The sequence below is a fragment of the Sarcophilus harrisii genome, chromosome 4, assembly GCF_902635505.1.
Source record: "Sarcophilus harrisii chromosome 4, mSarHar1.11, whole genome shotgun sequence".
Classification (NCBI taxonomy): Eukaryota; Metazoa; Chordata; class Mammalia; order Dasyuromorphia; family Dasyuridae; genus Sarcophilus; species Sarcophilus harrisii.
Window position 1 is genome coordinate 289,980,915 of NC_045429.1, and position 27,193 is coordinate 290,008,107.

At 47.7% G+C, this 27,193-nt stretch overlaps 1 protein-coding gene across 7 annotated transcripts; it reads left to right on the forward strand.

The window, feature by feature from the left end:
• Nucleotides 1-27,153, forward strand: KDM6B (lysine demethylase 6B). Of its 7 annotated transcripts, none has more exons than XM_023502723.2 (24): nucleotides 1-130; nucleotides 6,732-6,882; nucleotides 13,409-13,505; nucleotides 13,658-13,804; nucleotides 13,911-14,049; nucleotides 14,358-14,456; nucleotides 14,830-15,049; nucleotides 15,344-15,436; nucleotides 15,564-15,722; nucleotides 15,839-15,994; nucleotides 16,321-16,650; nucleotides 16,860-18,964; nucleotides 19,677-19,803; nucleotides 20,156-20,261; nucleotides 21,185-21,390; nucleotides 21,593-21,654; nucleotides 21,850-21,921; nucleotides 22,578-22,726; nucleotides 24,221-24,335; nucleotides 24,485-24,672; nucleotides 24,756-24,897; nucleotides 25,205-25,331; nucleotides 25,427-25,597; nucleotides 25,695-27,153. In XM_023502723.2, exons 5-24 carry the CDS (start codon nucleotides 13,916-13,918, stop codon nucleotides 25,716-25,718), a joined length of 4,785 nt encoding a protein of 1,594 aa, XP_023358491.2. In that variant the 5' UTR covers nucleotides 1-130; nucleotides 6,732-6,882; nucleotides 13,409-13,505; nucleotides 13,658-13,804; nucleotides 13,911-13,915; the 3' UTR covers nucleotides 25,719-27,153. The 7 variants fall into 7 exon arrangements, 6 of the variants coding, with proteins under 6 accessions (XP_023358491.2, XP_031821316.1, XP_031821319.1 ...); XM_031965456.1 differs by lacking the exon at nucleotides 1-130 and adding an exon at nucleotides 3,724-3,895; XM_031965459.1 differs by lacking the exon at nucleotides 1-130 and adding an exon at nucleotides 12,026-12,172 and having other exon boundaries at nucleotides 6,545-6,882.
• Nucleotides 27,154-27,193: the final 40 nt, after the last annotated feature.

A 27,193-nucleotide genomic window follows, 5' to 3' on the forward strand; every position in this document is an offset into this window, starting at 1 on the left:
TGTTTGTGTTGGAAAATCCAACTGCGCCACGGGGCGGAGCGGCCCCCCCAGCCCGGGTCGGGGTGGGGGGAGCCTCCCGACCCCCTGGGGGTCCACGGGGAGCCGGGACACCTGGAACTCCTAGAACCAGGTAACGGGGAGCCTATTTGGAGCCTGGAGAGCGGGAAACCATCTCCACGCAGGGGGCGGGGCGGATTGCGCCGCGGGATCCCGGGAACCACCTGTATTCTTCGGGGAGGGTGCAGGCGCGTACGGCCTGTGGTCTGGTCGCGGCTCCGGGGTCCTGGGATCCAGGGAGGTCGAACCAAAGAAGAAACTTGAGAAGTCGCTCAGTTCTCGGTGTTTGAGTGCGTGTCCGTGAGAGGGGGCGGGGCGCGGCCTCCGTGCGGTGGTTGAGGGTAGGTTGTCTAATGGAAAAAGTCTTGGACCAATCGGGGTCTTAGAGGCCCCATCGGGAGGTGGTAATTCCCCTCACCCACTGCCCTCAGGAATCCCGCTGTCCTACTCTTTCCAGTCCTAAACTAGTTCCCACATCTCGGCCTTCTCTCCCCGGCCCCCTGCTGGAGTTGAACCCTCCCCTGTTCAACCACCAGGGGGCGAGGGTGATGCGCGTTCCTGTTTCTGGGAGGCGGGGCTGATAGACCGTGCTAGGCAGCCGGATTCGTCTTGAGCTCTTTAGATCCCAAGTGTGTGGGCTCCTGGTTCTTGGGGGAAGGGGCTTAGTGTCAGTGCGAACCCACCTGAACAGTAAAAGGCGGAAAAGTGGAGGTGACGAAGTGGTACATGGGGGCACAGCGCCCTCCTCCACCCAAAACAACTAGGAGCGCGCTGTGTCGGGGCGTGAGAAAGGCAGCCTGCTTATTAGTAGCAAAGACGACCAGCTTCTGGTCAAGGATGCCTTGTGGTGGAGGTAGGGGTTAGAAAGAGCAGAAGCCAGAATCCTACAGAGAGAACCGAAAGCACGAAAACGGAGAAACGAACATGCTTCTAAAGGTCTGTGTGCCCGAGTGTTTTGTCTGGGAGGAGCAAACTACTCCTTCCCGGGGGGCGGGGGGGCGGGGGGGCGGAGCCACGGTGAGACTCCGAGCTCTGGACTGAGCTCATGTCTTACTCTTCCACTACTGCTTGCATTGTTGCTAGAGTAACTGGAGGCAGAGTCGGGAGCCAGATTCTCAAGCTGTCCCAGCCGCCCAATCCGCTTAAGGACATTCTGGTGACATCACCGACAGACCGCCAATGGAGTGGAAGAGGGTTGCGGCCTGATGATAGTGGGGGTGGGGGAAGAAGGGATAGGGAAGAGAGAGTAGAGGGGGCTGGGGATTAGAGGGATCTCTGAGCAGCTGCTTCAGACCTGCACGTGCACTCCCACACGCTCACATCTTTCACTCCCCCTCTTACCAACCTCCTACCCCCCGCACGCGTCTAATTACCCTTTTGCGCCTGCGCGGAGGGTTGACCGACATCCCGGCCCTGCTAAGTATTTGCAAACCTTCTGGGACTTTACTCCCGCTTCTGTCCCATTTGATTGCCCCCACCCCCACCCCAAAGATCTAGGCTTTCTGCAAAACACCCTGGGGCTCTAATTCAGAAAGTCTATCATAGACTTTAACTGCAAGTCAGTAATCTCTACTTTGAAGTTGTCGGGATTGGGAGAAAGAACAAGCTAGGCTACCTGGGTTCCTATCCCAGCTGGCACCCTCCGATCCCAGGTGGTAATGGGTGGAGCTGTGGTTTCCTGCTTCATCTGTTAAGGAGGGTGTCTTGCTGCTATTCCTTCCTCTGGGCCTCTAGAAGCCTTGGCTTTCTTCCCTGAGGGTGATTAGAATCTCCCTGGTTTTCACTGGCAGAATCAGAACTGAGGGAAAGGAAGCTGAAAATTAGAACATAGATATTGGAAGCTGTGAGCTAGATTTCCAGTAGCCTGGAGAAGGCTAGAAGAACCTATGAGAACTCAGTCTCGTTCCTCTCTCCCCCATCATCCTTCCCACAGTCTTCCTCCTTTGTATAAAGTTTTTAGCTTTTTTTCCTCCATTTTTTATAATCCAGTGTGTCTCTCTTTTTAATGCTTCTTCAAATAGTCTTCCAGAATCTGTGTCATTCTGTTTGTTTCCTAGTGTCTGTCTCTCTTCTTCTTTCTGCTTCTCTTGATTATATAACTCTCCCTCTTGCCTTGTCCTGATTTCAACTCTGGAGACTCCGCCCTGGAATGGAGGAGGAGGGGGGAGTGTTAGGATGCCGGGGACAGCCAGGACAGTGATGGGGCTGTGGAAATCCTTCCCTGGTGGGGAAGAGACCCTACATGCACACAACCAGACTGACCCCTCCTCTCGACTTTAATCTCTACCTCTTATTTCCTGTCCAAGATGAATCTCCTTAAAGAATAGGAAGAAAAATTCAGCTTTAAGCGGGAAAACTGGGATCCTTCAGAGAAATAAAGGGATTTGAGGTTTAGGATCTAGGAATGAAGCTTGTTTGGACATGATCTCCTACTAGACTTCCCAGAATTCCTAAGGTTATTTCTCTTTATGCTGGTTTACAACTTTCTTCCCCCCTGTAGCTAGGGGTCAGAGGTTGGTGTCAGAGGTGGCAGAGATGACGTCATTAGTGCACGTGCCTGGGGGTGGTTGCTAGGCAGTGTGGCCTCCTCTCCCACTTTTAGTCCTGTGGAGATCCGTTGCCACCTCTTCCCCTTTCCTATCCTAGTATACGCAGGTGGGAAATCCTGGACTGGATTTTTTTTTTTTGGGGGGGGGGGACGTAGTGAAGTGTAGGGTGTGGTGAGTGGTCCAGAAATTTCACCCCACCTACTTAGACTTTGCTCCCATGAGTCTGCCATTCCCTTCCTCTTTCCCCTTTCTGCTGCTTCCTGAGGGAGCAATGTGGGAGATAGTATGGGTTGTGTGTGTGGTAGTGGGACATTACTCAAAAAAAGATATAATTGTGGGGATTACATACTTTTCTACTTTTCCCTTCACTTAACGGCACTCTCCTCCCCCCTCCAGTCTCTATAGGGTATGTGGAGAAATAATATATGACTCAAAACTCATGTCTTTAATTTTGGGGGGGGCAGATCAGTTTTTACATTTCACTTTTATGGGGAGGATTGAGAGGACTTTGACAGCTGGAGGCTGCTTTTGGGCAGGTATTTATTTGCATCCTGGGTTGAAAAGTGGGGGAGGGGCAGGTTTAAAATTGGCTCATGCCATTATTCTGGTGGACAGACCAGCGTCCCTTTCCTCGACACCTTGGGAATTGGGGTGTGGGGTGGGAGGAGGGAGGAGGAGAGGTTGTGTTAATTTGGTGGTGATGGTAAGCTTCAGCAACTCTGGTTTCTTCATTTGATAGGGGGTTTAGTTACAGCCTTAATGCTCTGCTTCTTTAGTCTTTTGCCTTCTTGGGGAAGAAACAACTCGGACTATTTCATTAAAAAGGGAAGGCAATTGTATTGTAGCTCTCAGATTTTAAGGGGATTTCTCGTTCATGTTTTCTGGAGCCTTTTAATTCTGCAAGGGGACTTCCTTCCATATTTTTTCATTAGGGGAGGGGGAGGGGGGACGGGAACTGAAGGGTGTATAAAAGGTTGGGGGGTGGGTGGAGAGGCAACAGCTAAAGGGGCGTGGGGGGGGCGGGTTGCTGAAGGAAGAGACCGGAAGGGAGGAGGAGGGAGCCTGGTGGGGAGGGAGAGCCTGCTACAGTTCTTTGTTTGACTCCGGGACTCGGGGACTGGGAGGAGGAGGGAGGGAGGCAGAGGCCGCAAGAGCCGGGGACAGGCCCAGGAGGCAGAGGAGGGATCGTCTCCCCCGCCCCCCTTCAGTCCCCGCTTCCCCCCCCCTTCCGCTGCTCCCCCCTCCCTACCCGGACTCGGGGGCACCGCCGGGGGACAGACACCCAGCAGGTAACCCCCGGCCCGGCTCCCCAACCACCACCTATGGTTCCTATCGGATTCTTTCTCTCTGTCTGTCTTTCTCTCTGTCTCTGTCTCTGTCTCTCTCTCTGTCTCTCTTGTGTTTCTCTCTCTCTCTCTCTCTCTCTCTCTCCCCTTTTTCCCTCCCCCACCTTTTTCTCTCTCTCCTTTTTACTCAAGTCTCTCCTTTTATCTCTCTATTTTGCCATGTCTTCCTCTTGTCTGCCTCTGGTGTCTCTGCCTCTCCGTGTAGACTCCCCTTTCTCTTCTTCCCCCCCTCCCCATTGATTTCCTTGTGCTTAAGCCTCCCCCTCCCCCACTTCACCTCTACCCGACTCTCGCCCAGGTTCCCGGTCTCTTCTTCAGCTTCCTTCTACCTATATCTCCCTCTCTAGGTTCTGTCGTCTCCACCTCTGATGTTCCCTTAGGTGCCCATCTGTTCTTCCTGTGGAAGAAGCCCTTAGCCCTTTCCTCATTTTCTGCTGTTCCCAGTCCCTCCAACCCTGAACCCCTTTCTCCTGGCAGCTATTGGGGGAGGGGAGGGAACCGGAATTGGGGAGGGGGCATTTAGTGGGGGTGGATGGGGGTTGTCTGTGGTTCTGGGGGTTGCTTCTCAAAAACTCATAGAGAGGTGGGAAGGCTCTATTAACATCAGTGTCTGTGGGGGTGGTTCCAGTATGATGTCCCTTTAAATAAGCTGAGAAGGGAAATAGACCCAAATGTCTAGGGTTAGGGTGGTAATGTAAAAGGAATAGCATCAGAGTAGTTAGTCACTTCCACCTTTCATTGATTGAAGGGAACAGTGATAGGATACAGCATAGTCTTGAGGGAGTCAGTCTAGGGTTGAAGGGGGTTGTTTTGGGGGATCTGGTGAAAGGGGATTGGCTAGCAAGGTAGAGAAGAATGCTCTGGTTGAAACAGGGGCCGGGGCTATAGCTCTGGCAGCCAGCCCAGTCTAATGGGGGGTTGTAGTTTGAGTTTTCTAACTGTATTCCATATCCCAATCTCATATTCCCCTCACCTCAAAGTGTAGGGCCCAGAGTTATGGTCACTGGAAACTTGAATCGTAGAGATCAGGAGGTTGAGGGAAAAGAACATAGAAAGAAGTGGAAGTCTCTTTCTCTCCTGGGGTCACTACTTGAGGAAGATAAGGGCGCCCCTAGCCTTCCCCTTTTGTTCAAGGGCTAGGCACTAGAGAGCCTCAACCCCTCCCTTTGTCATCCCCCTCCCCATTCCGGACTACCTCTCCTCCCCCATCCCAGCTGTTGGGCAGATGAATTACAGCCTCTAGTTCTGGGCCAGGGCTAATAAGGGATTAAGGTTGTGGTGCTGGATTTGGGATAAAGGTTTGAGAGAGTAGGGTAAGTGGAGACCTGGATTTGAATCCTGCCTTCCAACTCTAGCTGTGTAATCATGAGCAAATCCCTTAACCTCTTAGTGCCTCAGTTTCCTCATTTGTGAAAGCTGGGATAATTATATTTGCGTTACTGACTTTACAGGATTAAGTAAAATCTTTTGCAAATTTTGTTATTATTTACTGACCCTTCTTTTCCTCTATCTTCAATTCCAACTTGACCCTCTTAACTTTGCTCTCATCCTTGCATCCTATTGCCCTTCTCAAGTGATGCTACCTACCTCCTAGTGAGGACCACCTGGACCCTTACAAATCTTTATCAGTAAGGAAGTTTGCTATCCCATCTCCTGGGCCCACTTGTCATAGGGGAGGTGGTGGGTCAGGAATAACAACTCCTTAGGAAGGAGTGTCATCAGCAGTCACTGTGGTTTACAGCAGATTGCATCATGAAGACTGGGGGTTAGAGGCCTGGTTTCTGGAGGAAGGAACAAGAATGGGCAGGACATAGACATATAATAGGAATGTGGAGAACTGATCTGAGAATCTGGGGTGCTGTTGGTGATATAGGGGTCATAGATTCTTGAAGGAATTGAAATGGAACATGGCTTGAATATGATTCCTGGGAAGGGAATAAGTGTTGAATGGATCAGACACTTTGTAAAACAGAGCCCTGTCACCTTTCCTGTTCATTTTATTAGAGGAAGGAAGTGATGGGGAAACAGCATATGACCTTGAAGGGAATTCCTTCACCCATATTTTCCCTTTCTAACTCTTGAGCAGTGTACTATATAAGGCCAAAGAAGCTCCTATATATACCTGGCAGGAAGGGGAGCCCTTGGCTCCTCCCTTTCTGGTCCAGTTCAGCCTGTCCAGTCACCTGTGTTTTAGCTGGGACCTGCCTGGCCTTGGGGGAAGAAGAGGGGAGGAGAGGGTGCAGAGTCCAGAGGGTGGAGTTGGCCATCTGGTTGCTAGATAAGACTGGGTGGAGGCAATAGCTTGGGGGAGGGGCAAAGTCCTGGGACATCCCAGTTTAGGTTCCTTGGAGTAGGAAGGTTAGGTTGATTTGAGGAGAATAGAACCCTGGGAAGAAGGTCTCAGGATGGAATTGAACCTAGATTTCCTCAGATAGTAGTTGTTATCTGAGAACATTATAGCCAGGGCCCTGTTATCACCCACCTCCTCCCCTATCAGCCACTATTCTTTCTTAGGCAGAACTGGTGGGGGAGGAGAGAGAGAGGGAGAGGGAGAGAGAGAGAAAGAGAGAGAGAAAGAGAAAGAAAGAGAGAGAGAGAGAGTGTGTGTGTGTGTGTGTGTGTACTCGAGAGCAGAGGAATGGCTTTTTCTAGTTGCCATGGAAACAGATTCTTCCTGTTCCTTTACCCCAGCCGGTTCTGTGAGTGGCTGGGGAAAGTGGACAAAGGGAGGCTTTCTGGTTGGGACTCTCCCTTCCTAACATCCTTTTCTTTTCTACAGGTTTCCCCCTCCCCAAAAAAACAAAACAAAACAAAACAAAACACCATCACCATGACAGCTCCATAGTGCCACCCAACCCTCCCCTGCCTGCTATATCCCATTTACAGGGGCACTGGTGCCAATGAGAGAGAGATATACCAAGCTCCAGTTGGTAAGTCTTACCCCCATGGGTCCCTTCTTCCTATGTATGTATTTGTATGTTTATATATTTATATTATGTATTTATAATATGCATTATCTTTATTCCTTAATACAAAATTATGCTACTCTTCCCCAGGTTGATGTAATCTGAAGGTTAATGGGTCTAGTCTATCTGCCCACTACACATAACAGGAATGGTTCAGTCTTTTTAGTTTATTGTTTTTCTTCTGAGATTCAGTTGATATATACTTCCCAGCTTGCCTCCTTAGCTTATTCAATCCATTTTTATAGATATTGGATAAATCTCCACATATACTTCCCTTGAATGATATGGCTTAATCTCCATTTTGCTAAAGCTGGCAAAATGATGGCATATGTGAGATATCATGAAAACTAGAGGTGTGGGGGAGGGGAGCACATTAAACCTTTTGCTCTATCCAATTGTTTTTGGATAACTGACTTTTAAGGAGGAGAGGACTGAGAAGAGTTTGTAAGGAGATAGGATCATTTAGACTAATCAAGGAGAGGAAATAACAAAATTTTTGCTGTGAACAACATACGGTTGCTATGACAATTCCAGGAATACCTTCCTGAATTCTCTTTTATTCCTATCTTCTCTTTTTAAGAACCCCCCTTTCCATCCAATTCCTAGAACTTCCCTAAGCCAAGTTTTCTTGATTAGTCCCTACTATCATCTCCTTCCTCACTCTCTAAGCTCTTGTCTTGAGGATTTGTCTTATTGTCTCTGCCTGTTCCCATTTATTATTACTTTATAATATTTAAAAACCAGCTCCTAGGCTCCTGTTTTCATTGAGGAATAGAAAGGAAGTAAAGACAGCATGTTTAGCTCTGTTTGATAACTATACTAGAATCATCTCCAAGGACACCCACTACCAGTTTCCCCAACTCATCCTCAAATTCTGCCTCTGATCCTGTACTGCAACCACATTCCTGTTCTGTAGAAGTGAAGGAAAGCTGAGATCCTGCTATAGGGACAATGAAATTTTATCAGCGTTTTAAAAGCACATACTGTATAAAATGCCCTCATTTTATATCAAAGAACTATAGGCCCACCCAAGTGGGCTTGCTCAGTTTTATTGAGTTAAGTGACTTGCTCAGGTTTATTCAGGTAGTAGGTTCTCAGATTCCAAAACTACTCTTTCAGTGTACCACAACAGCTTGAGGGACATGGAGCTAAAGTAGAAGAAATGAACCTTGGCCATGGAAGACAGTGGTTGGAGCCTTATCTGGGGCCCACTATTGAAGTCAGAAATGGGAAAGGGGAATAGAGACTTAGATTGAGTTTTAGCATATAGAGATGTTAGGGTTAAATAGACATCCTGAATTTTATACACACACACACACTGAGGCAACAAGTCTTCTAAGGTTCATATAGGGCATCATCATTAATATTCAGGATAGAAATGAGGAAAATGGTTATGTCAGATATGTACTTTGCCTTGATGAATACAGAGATGTGTACCCTGACATGCAAATGGATTCGAGATGAGAGTATGACAAAAGAAGTCAAGCATGTACAGATGGAAGGAGAAAGTGAGAACATCAAGACATGCAGAGACAATCCCACTAGCAAGAAGAAAAGAGGGAGTAATAACTAAAAACCAAAGCCTGACTCCCAGCAGAGCATTGGCATATGGAGGTGCATATTGAAACAGAGACATTGTTAGAAACATGCCCCACCACAGATAACAGAGTCAGAGGTTCTGACTCTGTTATACTGTTATACTGTGCTACCCACAGCTTTCCTGGGCCAGCTCTTGGTCACAGTCTTATTCTGATTTAGTCCCTCAGGTCCCCCCCTTCCTGTATCATACAGGAGTGGGGCAAACTGGAACTAGAATCCTGGTGACCTTCCCTTTTAAAAAAAATCTTAGTGTGGTTGGGTTGAGTCACAGAAGAGCCCCAAGGGGCCATTCTTAAATACCCCACCTCCCCCATCCAGTCTTCCTTCTCTCCCACCCCTGCTGTGCTTTAACATGACCATGAGGGACTGAGAAAGTCCCTGAGAAAGTATGAAAATAAATCAAAATGTATGGGGCAGATGGGTACTTTGGTAAGTTTTTATGCTTGTTTATATGTCTGTGTATGTATATATGATCCTATGAAACCTTGTCTTTATAAGGTTCTGTTTCTACTTGTCTGGGTGTGTGTGTGTGGGGGGTGTGTATGTGTGTGTGTGTGGGGGTGTTTGTATATAGTGTTTGTATATATGGATGGGTATCAGCGCTCAATTGCTCTGGAGCACTTGCTCATTCATGCACCCTGGATAATGAGTGTACATCCTGTGGGGATGAGCTACTCCTGTAGTGTTGGGGATTCTTTCTCAGTTTGCTTAAGCAGAGTAGTTGAGGTTTTGTTGGCTTGTCTGATATTGTCTCCTTTCGGGGAAAGGGGAGTTAAAACTATCAAAAAGTCCAAGGCCCGGATGGAAAGGTGGAGCCTGGTTAGCCTGGGAAAACCCGGATGAAGAGGGCAGGGCTTAACCTAGGAAAGAATTAACTCTTTGAGAGGTACCCCTTTGTGACTTTCCTGACTTGGTCTGGAGTCTTCTGACTGCTGATAGTGCCCAACACATAGATAAGTGTCTTTATCCATTAAAGATATGCCTTTATACCTCCTTATGTGTGCAGGTTACCATAGGTTCTAGATGATTGCTCATTCTTTCAGCTCTTAACAACCGAAGTATATCCTTGTTGGACCTTGACACTTATGGCTCAGAAAGCTACCTGGCTTAGTTCAGACAGTCATAACCTAGTTGGTTGCAGAATAAGTGATATTTTCAGCCTTCGATACTTTAGAAGACCTTATATTAACTTATAGAGAAGGACTGTAGCCTTCATCAAAGTTACCAGGTTTTTAAGGTATTGAAGAAGCAGTAAGGTTCTTCTCCCAAATTCAGTTCAGTGAGCATTTATTAAAGGACCTTCTATATGTGCTGATCAACACCAATATCAACAAAAAACAAACTTAGATCCCTCTGTATTACAGAGCATCCAGCAACTGACAGCTCAAGGCAGATATCAGGAAATATCTTGTGTTGGAAGGAAATAGACCATGAAGGAAGTTAGGGATTCTCTTAGGTGGAGCTTTGAAGGGAAGACATTTCGGACCCAGATTTTGCTAGGCTAGGCCTGAGAATATGTGGAGGGAAGTAATAGAACTGGAAAATAATGGGATATAGGCTTTTTGGGGAAGTCTTCAAAGGCCAATGTGAGAATTTTGTATTTTATCTTAGTGGAAAGATATTTGAGTGAAATTAATGTGGTCAGACTTGTACTTTTAGGAAGATTATTTGGCTATTGTATCTAGACTACTGGTGAGACTGAAAATAGGAAAGCCAATAAGAAGACTTTTTGAAATAGTTCAGGCAGGAGCAGCTAGGTAGTACAGTAGATAGAGCACTGGCCCTGGAGTCAGGAGGACCTGAGTTCAAATTTTGCCTCAGATACTTGACATTTACTGTCTGTGTGACCCTGGGCAAGTCACTTTAGCCCCGTTTCTTCCTCCAAACAAAGAAATAGAGAAATAGTCTAGACAAAAGGTATTGAAGACCTGAACTACTGAATGTGTAAAAAAGGGGATGAATGTTGTGGAGATATGTTATAGAGGTAGAATTAAGAAGATGGGGCAACTGAATAGTTATGGTATAAGAGGCAAACCTCCAAGATGGAACAAATTTGTATAATAAGAAGTGGGGAAGACTTTTCCTTGCCCCAAAGGAGAAAATAGGGCCATGGTTGTATGTTTTTGGGAAGGAAATAGCTTGGGTGTATATTAATACAGCCTAGCAGATGAGTGGGAGGGATTTTCTGTGAGGAGTAAGAGAAGGGGATTTTCCATGGTACTAAATTGTGAGAGTGTGTGTAGGCTGAGAGGTTGTGTCTGTCTCTGACTTTGTGTATGTATGTCTTTGGGGAGGTATGGGGGCTGAGTCAGTGGGAATGTGGGGGAGGCTTTCTTAGTGACTCAGACTCCCCCCCCACCCAAGCTTGAATCAGACATAGCAGGGAGGGTATCTGAAAAGAGGAAGAATTAGAGAACAGAGCCCCTAAGTCCCAGTAAAAGAATAGGATTTAAAGGGGGGGTAAAGGGGAGGAGCTGGGGATCTGTGACTTTAGTCAGTAGCACTGAGAGGAATAGCAGTGTGGGAGTATGAGAGAGATGACTGGTGAAACATGTTGCTTATTAAAGGGAGAGCTGAGTCAGGCCTCAGTGGGAAAGGGGAAGTGGCTGAGAAGTGTCATCATCAGAAAAAGGGAAGCTACATTTCCTGGTAGCTAGCATAGCATTTCTAGGTTCCACTTCCCAGGTAGAGACTCTGGTTCCCCTTCCTTGCTTCTGTCACCCTTGGGACTCCCCCAGTGGCTTAGCTCAAGTGTATGTAACAGATGGGAGAGAAAGTAAGAGAGAAAGTTATCAGTTTGTTTATTCAAGGAAGGAGGAGCCTTTGCATACATTTAGTTAGTTCTTTAACATATTTCAAACTTCTGTGAGCTAATTCATTTCTCTTGTGATGATAGTGGTAGTAGTAGTAGCAGCAGCTTAATTTATATAATAGAAACTAGAGCTGGAAAGGAGTCTTAAGAAGCAGTCCAATCTATAGCCTTTCATTTAAGTCAAGGAACATTATCACATTTGAGTCTCACTCAACTTTGGAATGAAGGAATTATTCCCATTTTACAGCTTAGGAAACTGGGGCTTAGAAAGGTTAAGGAATTTATCTAGCAAGTGGATCTCCAAGGTTGAATCTGACCATTGTCCACTGGGACAGGCCTGAGAATTCTTAGATTTAAAAAGCATTGTTTCAGTGGGTGTTACTCTCACCCTTCTAATTAAGGCTGCTTTTCCTTTAGTCTGCCTTTCTCTGAGGAAATGAAGGTTCTTGTGTTATGATGCAGTTAAAGAAGGCTCTTACCTTCTGCGTTGGGGGGAAGGGGGAGGGAGAAGAGGGACTGAGGCTGAATTCACCAGAAGTCCCTGCCGGTCTCTGGACTGGGTTGGAAATTTCCCCGCTGTGCCGGCATATGCATAAAGATGAACTTTCCAACCACCCCCAGAACTTTACCCTGAACTCTCCCCCAGCTTCCTGCACTTCAGTAGCTAGCTTACTTTGCCCCTTTCCTTCCCTTCAGTGACTCCTGCCTTTGAAGGAGGTGATGAGACAAGACCGGAAAGGTCTGGAGGCGGGGAGCCTGGACGGGTGGATGCCCATTTCCCCCCAAGCCGAGTGGATGTTGCTTGGGAGACCCAAGCCAGCCTGCTCCGATTTAAAGGAGGAAGTAAAATAAGCTCTCGGCTTCTTTAAGGAAGTGGGCGGGTTATGAGTGAGAGGAGGAGGATGATGTCACCGAGTACCGGCCCACTCTGCACCCCCCTCTTTTTTTTCTCCCCCCCACCCCTTCCGCTGCGCAAGTAGCCACGTCACGGGCAACCCCCGAAATCCCCCTCCCCTCGTGTTGGGGGGTGGGGGCCACGTGGGCCGTGGGGAGCGCGTGGACCATACTGAGGAAGGGCACAGAGGATATTCGAGCTGTGAAAGAGTGGCCACTCTGGAGCTGGGTGCGTGACTTTACTAGGATGGGGATTAGAAAGCAGGTTTGGGGACTAGGGATGAGATCAGTGCCCATTAAGGGTGAATACTGGATAGAAAAGAAAAGATTTAGGAAGTCAAGTCAGTTAAGGGATTATTAAGGATTCAGGAGGTAAGAGACTGGAAGAGTTTATAATTACGATGTAGGAATTGGGACAGAGTTTCTGGGAGAGGAGGGAAATTTAGAAAATCACCGTTCACCGTCTGTGGTGTTGGTTGTCGACGGGCAAAGGATTAGGGTTATTTTGGGGAAGTAGATTTTTGGGTGCTTGGGAATCTCTGTCTTAAGGTTGGTTTGGAAAAGGGACTGGAAGCTTGGGACGAGAAGATGAGAATGTCTGGGAACTAGTTGTGTACAGTATTTCAAAGCCTGGGATTCAAGCTGTTGCTACCCTGGGAGTGATGCTTGGGGGCAGGTTGTTTTTTGTCTTGGAGGTTGAGTTATATATTAAGTGTTTCTTGGTTTCTGTCTCAGTTGAGTGGGGGGGGGGGGGGGGGGGCGGGGGGGGTAGATGGGGGGAAGCTGCTAGTGCCATTGCTCTTAAAGTCTGTTCGCTGTGTTGATATGTCTGTATTCCTCTTTTCTGAGAATCTCATTGGTTTGCCCCAATCTCTTTGCCTGATCTGTTCTGGTATCTCCTCGTGCCTGAACAAGAGTAGCGAAGTCGTAAAGGAATTGTGGGGAGTTTAGGATGAGGGTAGAGAAACTTGTGGGTGTTCAATGGTAGGGACCCTTTGGTGGGAGAAACAGGGTCATGTAGGGGTCACCGTAACCACCACCCCGTCATCCCCCACCCCCACCCCCAGCTAAGCTTGTCTGACCAGCTTCCCTGCTCTTCTCTCCCCTTTCTGCTTTAACCCAATCTCCATTGGCTACAATGCTCGCCCCCTACCAAGCTAACCTCTTTCCATTGGTCCCTGGCAGGCTGTTACTGAGGCAGACAGACAACCAAGGCGATGATTCGCTCTCAGGGGAGGGAGTTCGCCCTGTGATTGGACAGATTCCTAGAGTGGAGAATTCAGTAAGTAGGGAGGCGGAGGGAGGGAGGGAGGTGGGAGGGGCTTGGGGCAGTAGTCGGGTCTTACTGCTCCTGATCCCAGATTTGAGCTTTTCCTCTTCTTTCTCTTCCCTTTCTCTCTTTTCTCCTCATTTCTTTCCTTTTTCTCTCTACAGAATTACCTGGAAAACTCCCCCAGAACATACGGAGGGCTGTGGTTGTAGAGGTAGAAGGTAGAACACCGCCTCTGAGGAGCTTTAACCGGCTGACAAGGGTGGGGGGCCAGCCCGATCTTAAGGGCTCCCGGGGCCACCGCTGACCTGGTGAGTGAGTGCTAAGAAGGTTGAGCTGGGGTGTTTATGGGGTGTTCCTAGACTTCCAGAGAAGATGTGTAGTTTTAGATAGAAATCTGTTCTCCTCCCCCCTTAGGCTGGATGCATCGGGCAGTGGACCCTCCGGGGGCCCGAGCTGCACGGGAACCCTTCACCCTTGGGGGCCTGAGCTGTGCTGGGACCTGGAGTTCTTGTCCTCCCCACCCCCCTCCCCGGGCATGGCTGCCAGGGGGCAGGTAAGTAAAGCATGAGATCCTATCTTTCCCATTCCTTATTTAGTTTCTCCTACTGTAGATTTGTTATTTTTCTTCCCTCTTTCCTTCTCTTTTTCTCATAGCTCTTAGCCTCATTTTTCCCAAGTCTGAACCTATATTTTCGTTATAAATCTTTTGTTTCTGTCTTAATTTGGCTGCAATCCTCTTCATTAATTTTTTTTTCTGCCTTGATAAGCTTCAGTTGTTACTTGACATCTTTTTTTCTCTCCCAAACAAGGGACACCCCAGCTACCCCACCCCCCAACCTTTGACTTATGTGACCCTACCAGGTGTTCTGCCAGCATTGGGCAGCCCCAACTCCCAGCTCACCTGCCCCCAGCCCATGGCAGTGGTATTGGATATCCCAGCAAGTCCTATTACCCTCCAGGGTAAGTGTAGAAGGGTGTAAGTTTTAGAGAATGGAACCTGTTGTTTGGAAGGAGATGAAGGATTGGAATGTGAGCTAGTGTTGTCAGTTCCCAAAAGGGGATAAAGGTAGGAAGTGTTAGAGAAAGAAAATTAATGCTTATCCATTGAAAAATAATTTGGAAAAAAAAGGGGAGGAGGGCTAGAAAGGGAAAGAAAAGGGAAAGATGAAATCAGTGTTTGGATTCTGAAAGGGAGAGGAAGTTGCTGGCTCAGAAGAAGTCAAACTTGGATTTAGGAAAAAGAATGAGGTTTAAAAGGTATCAAAGTGACCAACATAATTGGACTTTGCCTCAGTCTACAATGTTGCTTATATTCTTTTCTTCACTGCTTAAGGACTCCCAATTCTCGGCCTCTGCATGGGAAGCTGGAATCACTGCATGGCTGGGTTCAGGCTTTGCTTCGAGACCCAGCCCAGCCAGGGCTATGGGAACAATTGGGGCAGCTTTATGAATCGGAACAAGACGGCGAGGAGGCCATGCGTTGTTACCACAGTGCAGCCCGATATGGGGGTGGTTATGCAGAACTAGGGCTCCGTATTGGCCGGCTTCAGCAGGTGAGGATTTCTTGGAGCCCAAGAATGTAGGCTAAGGGCAAGTATAGGGATACGAGGGATATGTGGGCTTCAAGGAAAACCAGCTGAATTCAGGACTTTGTGTAGCTTGGAGCCAGGATTATGTTGGGAAGGTTTTACTGCATGGCTTTTTGCCTACTTTACTTTTGGGGTAAAGAATTGGACAGGGGAGGAGAAGTCACAAAGGGGCAGGGAGGTGTTGTCAAGGGAAGGTTTTGAGTTTATGTTTTTTCCTTCTTGGGATACTCCCATTCTCTGGTTTTCTTTTGTGACTAGGCCCAGATCTGGAATTTTCACACAGGCTCTTCTCAGCATCGGGCCAAGGTTCTGCCACCCCTTGAACAAGTGTGGAACCTTCTACATCTTGAGGTAGGAGGAGGAGAATAGCATGTTTAGGGGACGGAGGGAATCTGGCAGAAAATAAGAGTGGTGGTAGGCAAAACAGACCTACTATACACTATTGTGGGTGAACGTTCTTCTTTTTCCTTTCTCTTAGCACAAGCGAAGCTATGGGACAAAGCGTGGGGGTCCCCCAGTAAAACGAGCAGCAGAAACTCCTGTGGTACAACCTGTGCCTCCTGTGGCTCCTCCTGGTCCTGCTGATGAGAGCCTTAGCCCTGGAGGCAAACGTAGGAGGGGCTGTGGCCCTGATCAGGTACACCTTAGTATTAAGAATATAGAAAATAGCACAGAATGCTGCTACAGGGCCTTAGGGTAAAGGGGGAAGCCTCTGGGCTTAAATCCCCCTGATTTCTTTCCCATTCTCTCCAGACTGGTCCTCCTCCAGGGTTACCACCACTGCCTCCTCCACTGCCAGGCCTAGCTACAAATCCCCCCTTCCAGCTATCGAAGCCAGGGCTATGGAGCCCACTGCATGGAGAGGCCTGGGGCACTGAGTGCAAGGGTTCTGCTCCTCCAGAACGTCAGGTAAATTGATCTGTTCACCATCTGGATCTACTGCTAAGTCTCAGGAGCTGCAGAGTCCTGTTAGACCCTGATCTTGGGGACTGCATTATGTATGGTTTCTTCACTGTCATTTTAGTTCAGTCTAAATTTTATTAATTTTAGCCTTTCACCATTTCTGGATATCCTGTGAGTTTTCATATTTGTGCAACCCCATTTGCCTAACCATAGATCTTTGACAATATATAAGGGTCTTTCTTGTTTCTTTTTATGCTCAGTGGCTCCAGTTCATGATCCTATTCCTGCCTAAATTGTCCCCTCACAAGTCATACTTTTTTACTCTTCAACAGGAGCAGCGGCACTCAGTTCCCCTCCCATTTCCATACCCCACTCCTTCCTATGCTTCGCACCCCCCTGGCCACCGGTCAGTCCCTACGGCCCCTCTGGGCCCCCATCCCCCAGGAGCAGAGAGCCATGGCTGCCCACCTGTCCCCCATTCCCCTGGAAGTGACCTTAGAGAGAGCAGAGTTCAGAGGTCGCGGATGGACTCCAGCGTTTCACCAGCAGCAACCACCGCCTGCGTGCCTTATGCCCCTTCCCGGCCCCCTGGCGTCCCCGGCACCACTACCACCAGCAGTAGCAGCACCGGCCTCCGGGGCACAGAACAGAGCCCAGGCCTTGTAAGTGACACAAAAAGAAGGGAAATGGAGCCTAAGGGAGGAGTAGAACTCTGAATGAATGTAAAGAAAATTTTTAAGAGTTGAAAAGGCAAAATTGGAAGATATGCTTAGAGCAGAGAGATCAGATAGGAAAGGGAGCAGAGAGCTCTGGGGAGTCTCTAAAAGCTTGGAGCTTGTTCTCTATTCCTCTTCTATTTTCTTTTTTGCAGGGCTCTGACTGTTATCAAACTCCAGGGCTAGAGGCTACTTCTCACGAGAGCCGCCTGGGGCCATCGGCACATAGCAGTCGGAAATCTTTCCCCCCTGCCCCCACCGCCGCTGCCCCACCCCTGCCTCTCCCACCGGGCCCACCCCTCCTGCCCGGCCCTACCACCCCACCACCACCCTGTCCCCGTCTTCTCCACCCAGCACCCCCATCCTCATGGCTGGAGGGCCCTGCCTGCCAAGCAGGCAGAGGGGCTGGAGCTATGGGTCGAGAAGAAGGGGATCCTTTGGAGGAGCTCCTCTTTGGAGCGAAGGGCCCTTGCCCCACTCCACCTCCCCTACCTCCTCCTCCACTACCACTCCCCCTCCCCCACCACGAGGGCTTCTTGGGGACTCTCTCACCCCATTTCCCCGTGGGCACTCAGGATTCGCACACCAACCCCACCACCCCCACCACCATCACCACCAGCAACAGCAACAGCAGCCAAGTGGGGCCTGTGCCCTTTCCCCCTCCCCCATTCCTTTCCCGGGGTTTAGATACCCATCCCCCAAGCCCTTCTCTGAGCCCTCCAGCCCCTCCTGTCACTCCCTTGCCACTCCCAATTCCCCAGCCTACCACCCCACCCTGCCACCAAAATACCTCAGGAAGCTTCAGGCGCCCGGAGAGCCCCCGGCCCAGGGTCTCCTTCCCAAAGACCACAGAGGTGGGGCGGGGGCCACCTCCTGGGCCCCTGAGCAATGCCCAGCAGCCCCAACCCCCTGGAGGTGGTGGGGAGCTTCCCAGCCAGAGCCCTCGACTGTTTGATTTTCCTTCAACACCCCTGGAGGACCAATTTGAGGAACCGGCAGAGTTTAAGATCTTGCCCGATGGGCTGGCCAACATTATGAAGATGCTAGATGAATCTATCCAAAAGGAGGAAGAGCAACAGCAGCAACAGCGAGAGGCCAGTGGGGGAGCTCTGGCACCCCTGAAGGAGCCCTTTGCCCCACTGCAGGCCTCTTTCCCCCACAAGGAAGAGAAGACGCCACCACCAGCGTTGCCCCCTCCTCCACCGCTAGCAAAATTCTCCCCATCCCTTCAACCGCTGCCACCGCCACCATCGACACAAGCCGGTCCAGCCACTTTGCTAAAATCTCTGGCCAATGTGCTGGATGGGCAGAAATACTCTTACCAAGGGGCTGGGGCAGGGGCTGCCCAGGCTGTGACCTCTCCCTCTCAGTATTCTCCCCCACCCCCATCAGGTGCTATCCCTACCCCACCTGCAATGGCAGCCACGAACCTCCTGTGCCCCCTGCAGCTGCAGGTCTCTTCATCATCTCAATTTTCTACCTCAAGCGGGCCATGGGCCCAGGAGCAAGGAGGGGGTGAGGAGCCATCTGGGCCTCCCCCAGCCCAGTCACTCCTACCACCACCACCACGGCTAGGGGTTGTCCTACCCCCAACCCGCTCTGAGTCAGAGGTACTAGAAGAGATCAGTCGGGCTTGTGAGACACTGGTGGAAAGGGTGGGCAGGGGCACAGGGGAGCCAGTGGAAAGTGGAGGGGAGCGACCACCACCACCGAGGCCCAAGGAAGAAAGTGGTGCTGGGCCTGGGTGTAGCAAGCGGAAAGAGAAGGAACATAGGCGGCACCGGCGAGGATGCAAGGATGGTGGACGTCGGCATCGGGAGGGTAAGGTGCACAAGGAGAAGAACCGACAGGTGCTAGGAAATCTGGACCTACAAAGCAAGGAGATCCAAGGACGGGAGAAAGCCAAACCTGAGGCTGGTGGCGCTGCCAAAGTCAAGCTGCCTACTCCTATACCCCCTGCTACAACTGCTCCTCCTCCCCGCCCACCCTCACCGGCCCCTACACCAGCACCAGTCCCTGGGGGTGAGACACGGCATAAAGCCCGGGAAGAGACTCCAGGCCCACCCAGTGTGAGTCCAGCTGACATGCTGAAGCTCCGGTCCCTGAGTGAGGGACCACCCAAGGAGCTAAAGATTCGGCTTATCAAGGTGGAGAGTGGTGACAAGGAGACATTCATGGCCTCTGAGGTGGAAGAACGGCGGCTGAGTATGGCTGACCTTACCATTGGGCACTGTGCTGCCGATGTGGTACGGGCCAGCAAGTAAGTAACACCCTGACCCCATCTTCAGAGAAGGAGCAAAGTAGGCTCTTGTGTTGCTGATTTGCATTGGGTGGAGTGAGGGGATGGGTTTTCTTGCATTGAGGTATCAAGATTAAGTGTCATGTCTGGAAATGAAAATTTTTCTGGAAAAATCCTTCTAATATTGAAGAAGAAAAAAAGATCAATAATAGCCCATTGTAGAATCTGCCAGGTCTATCCCCATTCCTCATGTGAAACAGGCAAGCTCTGTCCAGTTCATTTAGATTTTTAACAGCCGAAGCTTTAGAGACAACCTTAAATCCCTAAAATGATACATTGAGAGATCACAATGTCATAAAATATGTGGAAGTAATCACATATACAGTACAGATTCACAAACTAACACGAAATTGCAAGAACTTTTATATTAGAATGTTTCACAACAGATCTCTTAAGGAGATAGTTCATGTGTTATTTACTATTCCGTTATAACAAAGGCTCATGTGACTTGATCACAATGACATTATCATGACAAAGTTTCAGAGCAGACTCCAGTGGCTACCACAATTTTCCCACTTTACCACATTATAGTACTAATTGGTTTGGGTATATAACAGAACCACTCATGATCTCAGCAAATGGGATTTTGGTCTCCTTCAATAGCTGTAGCCCAGACTGATGCTTTTATCACTGTGGATTTACCATGCCACTTTTTTTTCTCTTCTTTCCACAGGAATGCAAAGGTGAAAGGAAAGTTTCGAGAGTCCTACCTATCACCTGCCCAATCTGTAAAACCTCAGATCAACTCTGAAGAGAAGCTGCCAAGGGAAAAACTCAACCCCCCCACACCCAGCATCTACGTATGTTTCTGTCTTTCTCAGTGAAAGTATTTATGGAGTGTAAGAGTAGAGAAGGGCCTACATACACCTAAATTGCTGTAACATCTAAAGAAATGGTATCTAATTCCAGGGATTGATGAGATTTTTGTATGTCTTCATTTTCTCTTTTGTTAAAGATAACAGAATTGGGAAAAATCTTCTTGTCCCTATGGGTTCCCTTACAGAGGGTGATGGATTGAAGGTGACAGCCTTACCTTGGCTTAAATATTATGAATGGGAAATTTGCCTGAGTAGGGTAGGAATGTAGTAAGCATTCTGCAAATAGTGGCATTGTATTAATTCTCTCCTTATTTTCCCAATTCTCCGTCTTCAGCTGGAGAGCAAACGGGATGCCTTCTCCCCAGTGCTGCTTCAGTTCTGCACAGATCCTAGGAACCCCATCACAGTGATCCGGGGCCTGGCTGGTTCCCTTCGCCTCAGTGAGTCCTCATGTCAGGAGCTAGGCTAGGCCAAGAGGAAGGAGAAAGAAAAGTAGGAGTCTTAGGGATTTTTGAGAAAGTTGGGGAAAGCTATATCTTACCATCTAGGTAAGCCATTTTACCATCTATAGAATGTGCACATCTGAGCTGAGCTTGCTGGTGCCTTAGTTTGGGGGATAGTTGATGTGGATGAGGTTGTCCAAGCTGTGGTTGTTGGGGGAGATGGCACTTATTTTGCAAGGCCAGGACTTTTCTTGCATGGGCGTGGCTATGCATTCCATTCAATTTGCCATCTGCTTTTCTGTCAGTTTTGTCTGTCCAAATAGCTTAGAAGTAGGAAAAAGGCAATCTGTCTACTTCAATAGGTAGCTAATAATGCTTATTAGTTCTTTCATGATCAGAAATTAATTGAATATAGGTTGTGGAAGTTCCCCAAAGGGTACAAAAACACCAAATTTTTCACCAGAATTTCTCACAAGAACCCTAGTTTGATCTGAGTTTTATCTTTTACTTCTCTACTCATTGAGAAACATTATGGTATAGTAGAGAGCTAAGTCATCTTTGGAATCAGACTTGGGTTTAACTTTTAACCTCTGACAGTATATTGCCTATGTGCCCCTGGGCAATCACTTAATTTCTTAGTGCTCCATATAATTCTCTTAGATTGTAAATTGGAACATCTTCATGAAATCAGGAGATCAGACTAGAAAAACAATCACACTATTGGACTACCCTCTAAAAGAGGGTGTATGGCTGGGGAGGGATTTAGAGTCACTGAAAGTCATTTCTACTTTATTGCCTTTCTTAGAGACTCTTAGGTCTGTCTTTTTTTCATTTGAGAGAGGCCATAGGGATTGGCTGCTCATTGTTCTGCCTCTATTACCTTATCACTTTGATTCCCTACCCATTATTTTCCACTGCAGATTTGGGCCTGTTTTCCACAAAGACCCTGGTGGAGGCAAGTGGCGAACATGCAGTGGAGGTAAGGACTCAGGTGCAGCAGCCATCAGATGAGAACTGGGACCTTTCAGGCACTCGACAGATCTGGCCCTGTGAGAGTAGTCGTTCTCACACTACGATTGCCAAGTATGCACAGTACCAAGCCTCCTCCTTCCAGGAATCTTTACAGGTAACAAATGAATCTGGAGGGAGAAAGAGGAATACAGGAGGGAGGGACAAGAGAATAAAGAGGACAGAAAGAGAAGAATTAAATTTTGGGCTTGGTAGATGGGAGTGAATATTGAATTGAGGAATCAGGAACAAGTTGGAGGCTAGGGTTTAGAGAGTACCTGATCTGAATGTGATTGCCATCTTGGGGGGTTGGGGAACAGGAGGAAAAAGAGAGTGAAGACGAGACAGAGGAACCAGACAGCACCACTGAAACACCTCCCAGGTATTGACAAGCTTCTTGATTGATCTTGGACAAAAACCTCTGGTTATCTTAAAGTATTTTTATATGAATTATACCTCAGTTGATCCTTATAATTGCTCTGTAAGATTAGAGTTTACATTTTTTTCTTCCCCCCGTTTTTCATGCTATTTACCTAATATATTTATCCCTCTTTTTTCCCCATCTCCTTTGCATTAGCAACAACCCAGATCAGAAAACTCATCACATCATCAAATTTGGCACCAATATTGATCTGTCAGATGCTAAACGGTGAGTAGAAATGTGGGTTGTAGAGTGGTGCTGATAGGTCTCAAAGACAGGTTAGAACTACCCTTGCCTTTATGTAATACCTCTAATGGATCAAAACGTTTGCATTTGAGAAAGGTAATTTTTAAAAATGGGAATACTGTTAGAGACAGTGACTGTTAGAATCCTTGAAATGTTACTGTTTCTATATCCTCATTTTCTCAGGCCTTGGGCAATGTAGTACATTGGGGTCATTGTCATGGTTTCTTCTTGAATCTTGACCCTTCACATCTAATAATGTAATTTACTGAGCCAAGAGCCTTTCACTCTCCCTCCTTCCCTTTCTCTTCTTTCATTCTCTGTTGTTTTCTTTCTCTATTCCTTTCATCTTATATGGATAAAGCAGTGTGCTCTCCCAAACTGACCATCCAAAGTTTAGATGAGTTTTGTTCCCCATGAAACTCACAGTCTAATAGGGTTATAAGATACAAACAGATGAATATATAATAATATGTGCTAAATCAATATTTGAGATGTCAAACAAAAGTATTATAGATCTGGAAAGATAAATTAAAGCTAGGGTTGAAGGTCCTTAAATACCAGGCCTTCTAAACTTTGCCACTGTTGAACCCAGCATTACAAAGAAGTTTTTCTAGGACTTAATTAGGATCTCTTCCTAGGTGGAAGCCCCAGTTGCAAGAGCTGCTGAAACTGCCTGCCTTCATGCGGGTCACATCTACAGGAAATATGCTGAGCCATGTGGGCCATACAATCCTGGGCATGAACACGGTCCAGTTGTATATGAAGGTTCCAGGGAGCCGAACACCAGGTAACCTATCTCCCTGCGGGGTTAGCCAAGATCTTTGAAACTTGTGAAGCAGATAACTGAAGGGCCCTCAGAGCTGATCTAGTCCAGTTTGTTAACAAAAATGGTTCCTCTAACATACTTGTCTAGCTGCAAGGACCACCTCCAATTGGGGGGAAATACATTCTTTCCCATGGCTGCTAGATTCGGTTTTGGATAATTGATAATTAGAGGGTTTTCCTAATAGTAATCCTGCAATTACTTTTGAAATAACCCTCTATTGCTTCTTATACTTCTTTGGAGCAAGCACATTAAGGTTAATGTCTTTCCCCCATGGTTTAGATATCTTAAGATAGCTGTCATGACCCCCTATTTCTGACATTCCTATTTCCTTCACTTTGACCTCATGTGTCATGAGCTATCAAGCTTGTCAATATTCTTCTCAAAATGTGACACTCTTAAGTGAAGGCAGTTTTCAGACATGGTCAGCCTGGGACAGAGTACAAGGGACTAGAGTTTCCCTAGCCTGGGGCCCTGTGCCTGGCATTGCTCTGCTGCCATTTCAGGTTGCTGACTGGTATTGCATTTGTGGTCAACTGGAGGCGCAGGAGTCAGTCTGTTATGGAGAAAGGTCTAGACACAGGATGACCTCTGTTTGAATCTTGCCTCAGGTACTTAGACCTTGGGGCCCTAGGAAAGTCACTAAGCTTTTTGTGATCTTGTTTTCTCCTATAAAATGTGGGGACTGAATTCAAGTGAGTTTGGAAGGTCTCTTTCAGCTCTAAATTTTGATTTGATGAACTAAAATCCCTAGATGTTTATGAGACAATTTGTCATCTAGCTATGGATTCCTCATCTTGTTTTATGAAATCAGTTTTTTTCTCGTGTCAGACTTTACATGTTTCCATATTGAATTTTATATCCTTAAGTGAGTCACGTCAGTGTTCTAGCCTATTAATATTTTTTCGATCCTTATTCTTATCATCTAGAATATTCATTTTCCTCTTAATTTGGTGTGAGGAATTTAATAAATGTGCCATTTGTGCTTTTACATCTTTAATTGCTTTATTCAGTTGGTGGGGGATGGTACTTTGGAAAGGAAGTGATGAAAGGCACTCCTCCCCATAACCAGGATGAGGAATTGGGGCCATCATGCAGCTATTGGGGGTTGTGACCAGTATTAGAAACTCTGTTGGGGTATGGGGGGTGGGGGCGTGGTCACTGAAGAGATTGAAGCTTCAGGAATAAAGGAATTTTGTGCAAACTAAGTATTATAAGAAGCCTACATTGAATCTCCCAGGATTGCTTTCTCTGTAAAATGAAAAGTTTGAGTGAAGTGTTTTCCAAGACCCTTTCCCAGGTCTTGCAAATTGGAATTTTGTAGCTTCTTGACTTAGTGTTCTTAATGATCAATAGAAATAGTGAGCCTTGCTCTTGTGAGGATTGAAGGAGGCTATACTGTTGCCCTCCTACCTTCTAGCAAGTACAGTGACTGTTATCCTTTGCTGCCCCCTAAAGGCCACCAGGAAAACAACAATTTCTGCTCTGTCAACATCAATATTGGTCCTGGAGACTGTGAATGGTTTGCGGTCCATGAGCACTACTGGGAGACCATCAGTGCCTTCTGTGACAGGTGCATTGTAGAACCTGAGAGCTTTCCTCTTCGGTCCTTTCTTCCTCCCCTGATCTTCCATTGATCTTTCCCTCAGCTTTCCCTGCCTTACCATTCTCTGCAGTGGGGTGGACCTCTCTTCTTCCCCAACAGTCTGTGTATTCCTATAGGCACGGAGTGGACTACCTGACGGGCTCATGGTGGCCAATCCTGGATGATCTCTATGCCTCCAACATCCCAGTGTATCGCTTTGTTCAGCGGCCTGGGGACCTGGTGTGGATTAATGCAGGCACTGTCCACTGGGTGCAGGCCACAGGCTGGTGCAACAATATTGCCTGGAATGTGGGGCCCCTCACAGGTGAGAGCTGGGGGGCCAGGGAGATGAAGAACTGGAGTTCAGTGGGCCTGGCTCCTTGGGTCACCCCCTTCCCCTTCCCCTAGCCTATCAATACCAGCTGGCCTTGGAGCGCTATGAATGGAATGAGGTGAAGAATGTCAAATCTATTGTACCTATGATCCATGTGTCCTGGAACGTTGCCCGTACCGTCAAAGTCAGTGATCCGGACCTGTTCAAGATGATCAAGTGAGAAGGGGACAGATTTGTTGTTATGGGGGTCTAGTGCTTGCCTGTACCTTATTCGTTGGTCCCTTAAACAGATGGAGTTTTCATTCTGTGCGACAGCTCTTAAACATATGTGGGGTAAATAAAATTCTGATGCTGAGCTCAAGTGGTTAGTTATGGTAAGCGTTATCAAAGAGGCCCGGGTCACATGGACATGGAGAGTTCTAAAGTAACTGGAATGCATCAGAAAAGGAAGATTTCATGTAGGAGTTTTTTTTTTGGATTTTCCCTATGCCTCCTGTCATTATACCTTGCCTCCTGCCCCTAGATTCTGTCTGCTGCAATCTATGAAGCATTGCCAGGTACAACGAGAGAGCCTAGTGAGGGCTGGGAAGAAGATTGCTTACCAGGGCCGAGTCAAGGATGAGCCTGCCTATTATTGTAATGAGTGTGATGTGAGTAAATTCCCCTTCCTCTCCTTTGTGTCTTCTCTTCCATCTCCTTTAACTTTTTGTGGCCACTGTGATATCATGCCTGTCTGCACACACAGGTAGAGGTATTCAATATCCTGTTTGTGACAAGTGAGAATGGGAGCCGAAACACATACCTGGTGCACTGCGAGAGCTGTGCTCGGAGACGCAGCGGAGGCCTACAAGGGGTTGTGGTGCTAGAGCAGTACAGGACAGAGGAGCTGGCCCAGGCCTATGATGCCTTCACCCTGGTAGGTACCTGGGACTGGAGCCTCCCAAACAATCTCCTGCCCTTTCCTCACTACATATTCTGCTTAATCTTTTTTTTTTTTTCCCCCCCCATTATAGGCTGGATCCAGCAACTCTCGATGATGAGGCAGGACACCCCTTCCTAGGGCTGAGAAAATGTCAAAGCCCAGTTTCTGCCATCACAGCACAGCCCACATCCCATACCCTGGGGGTTGGGGTAGGGGCCTTCCCAGGGAGAGGGAGGAGCCAGAGCCTGGAGAGGGAGGGGGCAGGGCTGAATTCCTCTCCCACAGGCAGCTCCCCCTCCCTTACTTAATTTATTCAGAAAAGGTTTGGGGGGGGTCTTTTTTGTTTTTGTTTTGTTTTGTTTTTGTTTAAAAAAAAAAAAAAACACCAATATGAGGGAAAAAAATTCTAAAAAAAGATAGGGGTGGGGACCAGAGTATACTCCTCACCAGCCCCATCCCTCCACCCAGCCTTGGCCAGACCCCTTTTTTCCCCTACCAACATTGGCCTTTGTAATAATAGATAAAAGGAGTAATGGGGTTCTGGGGAGGATGATGGTGGAGGGGTCAGATACGGGTTCCGGTTCCCTCACTCCTGTCATGGTCCTCTGGGGTGGGGGTGGGGGATGTGCAGGGCAGAGTGGGTGAGGTTTTTAACAAGACTCTTTGTATGGGCTTTATCCCCATCCCACATCTTCTAGGACTTCCCTTTTTGTACTTTGGTTGCTCCCTGTGACCCACCCTACCCATGCGTGTCTGTCTACTATTTGTTCACTTGGTTATGATTTATATTTTCTATTTTCATTTTTAATTTATAACAGTCCTACTCTCTATTTATTCAGTTTTGGGGAAACAGGATCTTCCCCTTGTCCCCTTTCTTACCACCTTCAGTGCCATCCTCCCTCCTTCTGGCAGTGGGTTTTTAGTAGACTGCTCTCTGCCCCATTCTTCCTATGTTCCCATCTCCCATTTCTGTCACCCTTATGTCCAAGCTGTTCCACTGTGTCTCTTCCCAATGCTCCATCTTCCCCCAGGCTCTGGCCTTATTATCATGGTGCTCAAACCCCATCCTTCTCTCCCACCAATCCCATATTCCTGCACTTTCTTGGGCCAGGCCCCTTTCCCCCTTCCATCGCCCTTTCCTCCCTGGATCTTCAAGAGGGCAAGTGAGTGGCTCCTGTACTGTAGGAGTAGGTGTGGAAACAGAAATTTGTTATTGTACATGTAACGAAAAAGAATGGAGGAAAAGGAAGATCTTTGGGCCATGCTCTCCTCTGCACCCATTTTTAAACATGGAGTTTAAAATGAAACAGCCGGGGGGAGTGAGGGTGATGACCTCTGTGCGATTGTCTATCTGGAGTTTTGTTTTCGTTTTGTTGGCTGTTTTTTTCTCCTCTGGCTGAGGGGGGGCCCTCCCATCCCTCCTTGCCCCCTCCCCTCACTGCACTGCTGCTCTGCCTCAGGGCAGAGACCTCTATCCCCTACCCCTACTTTCGGTGAATTTGTGTGAAAATATTATTAAAAAATAAATGCAGAAAAAACCGTTTTGATAATGGGATTGTGTTAGTGTGCAATTTAAGCCATGCGACTGGT

Coding starts and splice junctions, on each gene's coding strand:
- KDM6B (XM_023502723.2), top strand. CDS start 13,916: ATGCATCGGGCAGTGGACCCTCCGGGGGCCCGAGCTGCACGGGAACCC. Junction 16,651..16,859: donor CAGAACAGAGCCCAGGCCTT/GTAAGTGACACA, acceptor TCTTTTTTGCAG/GGCTCTGACTGTTATCAAAC. Junction 21,655..21,849: donor ACCACTGAAACACCTCCCAG/GTATTGACAAGC, acceptor CCTTTGCATTAG/CAACAACCCAGATCAGAAAA.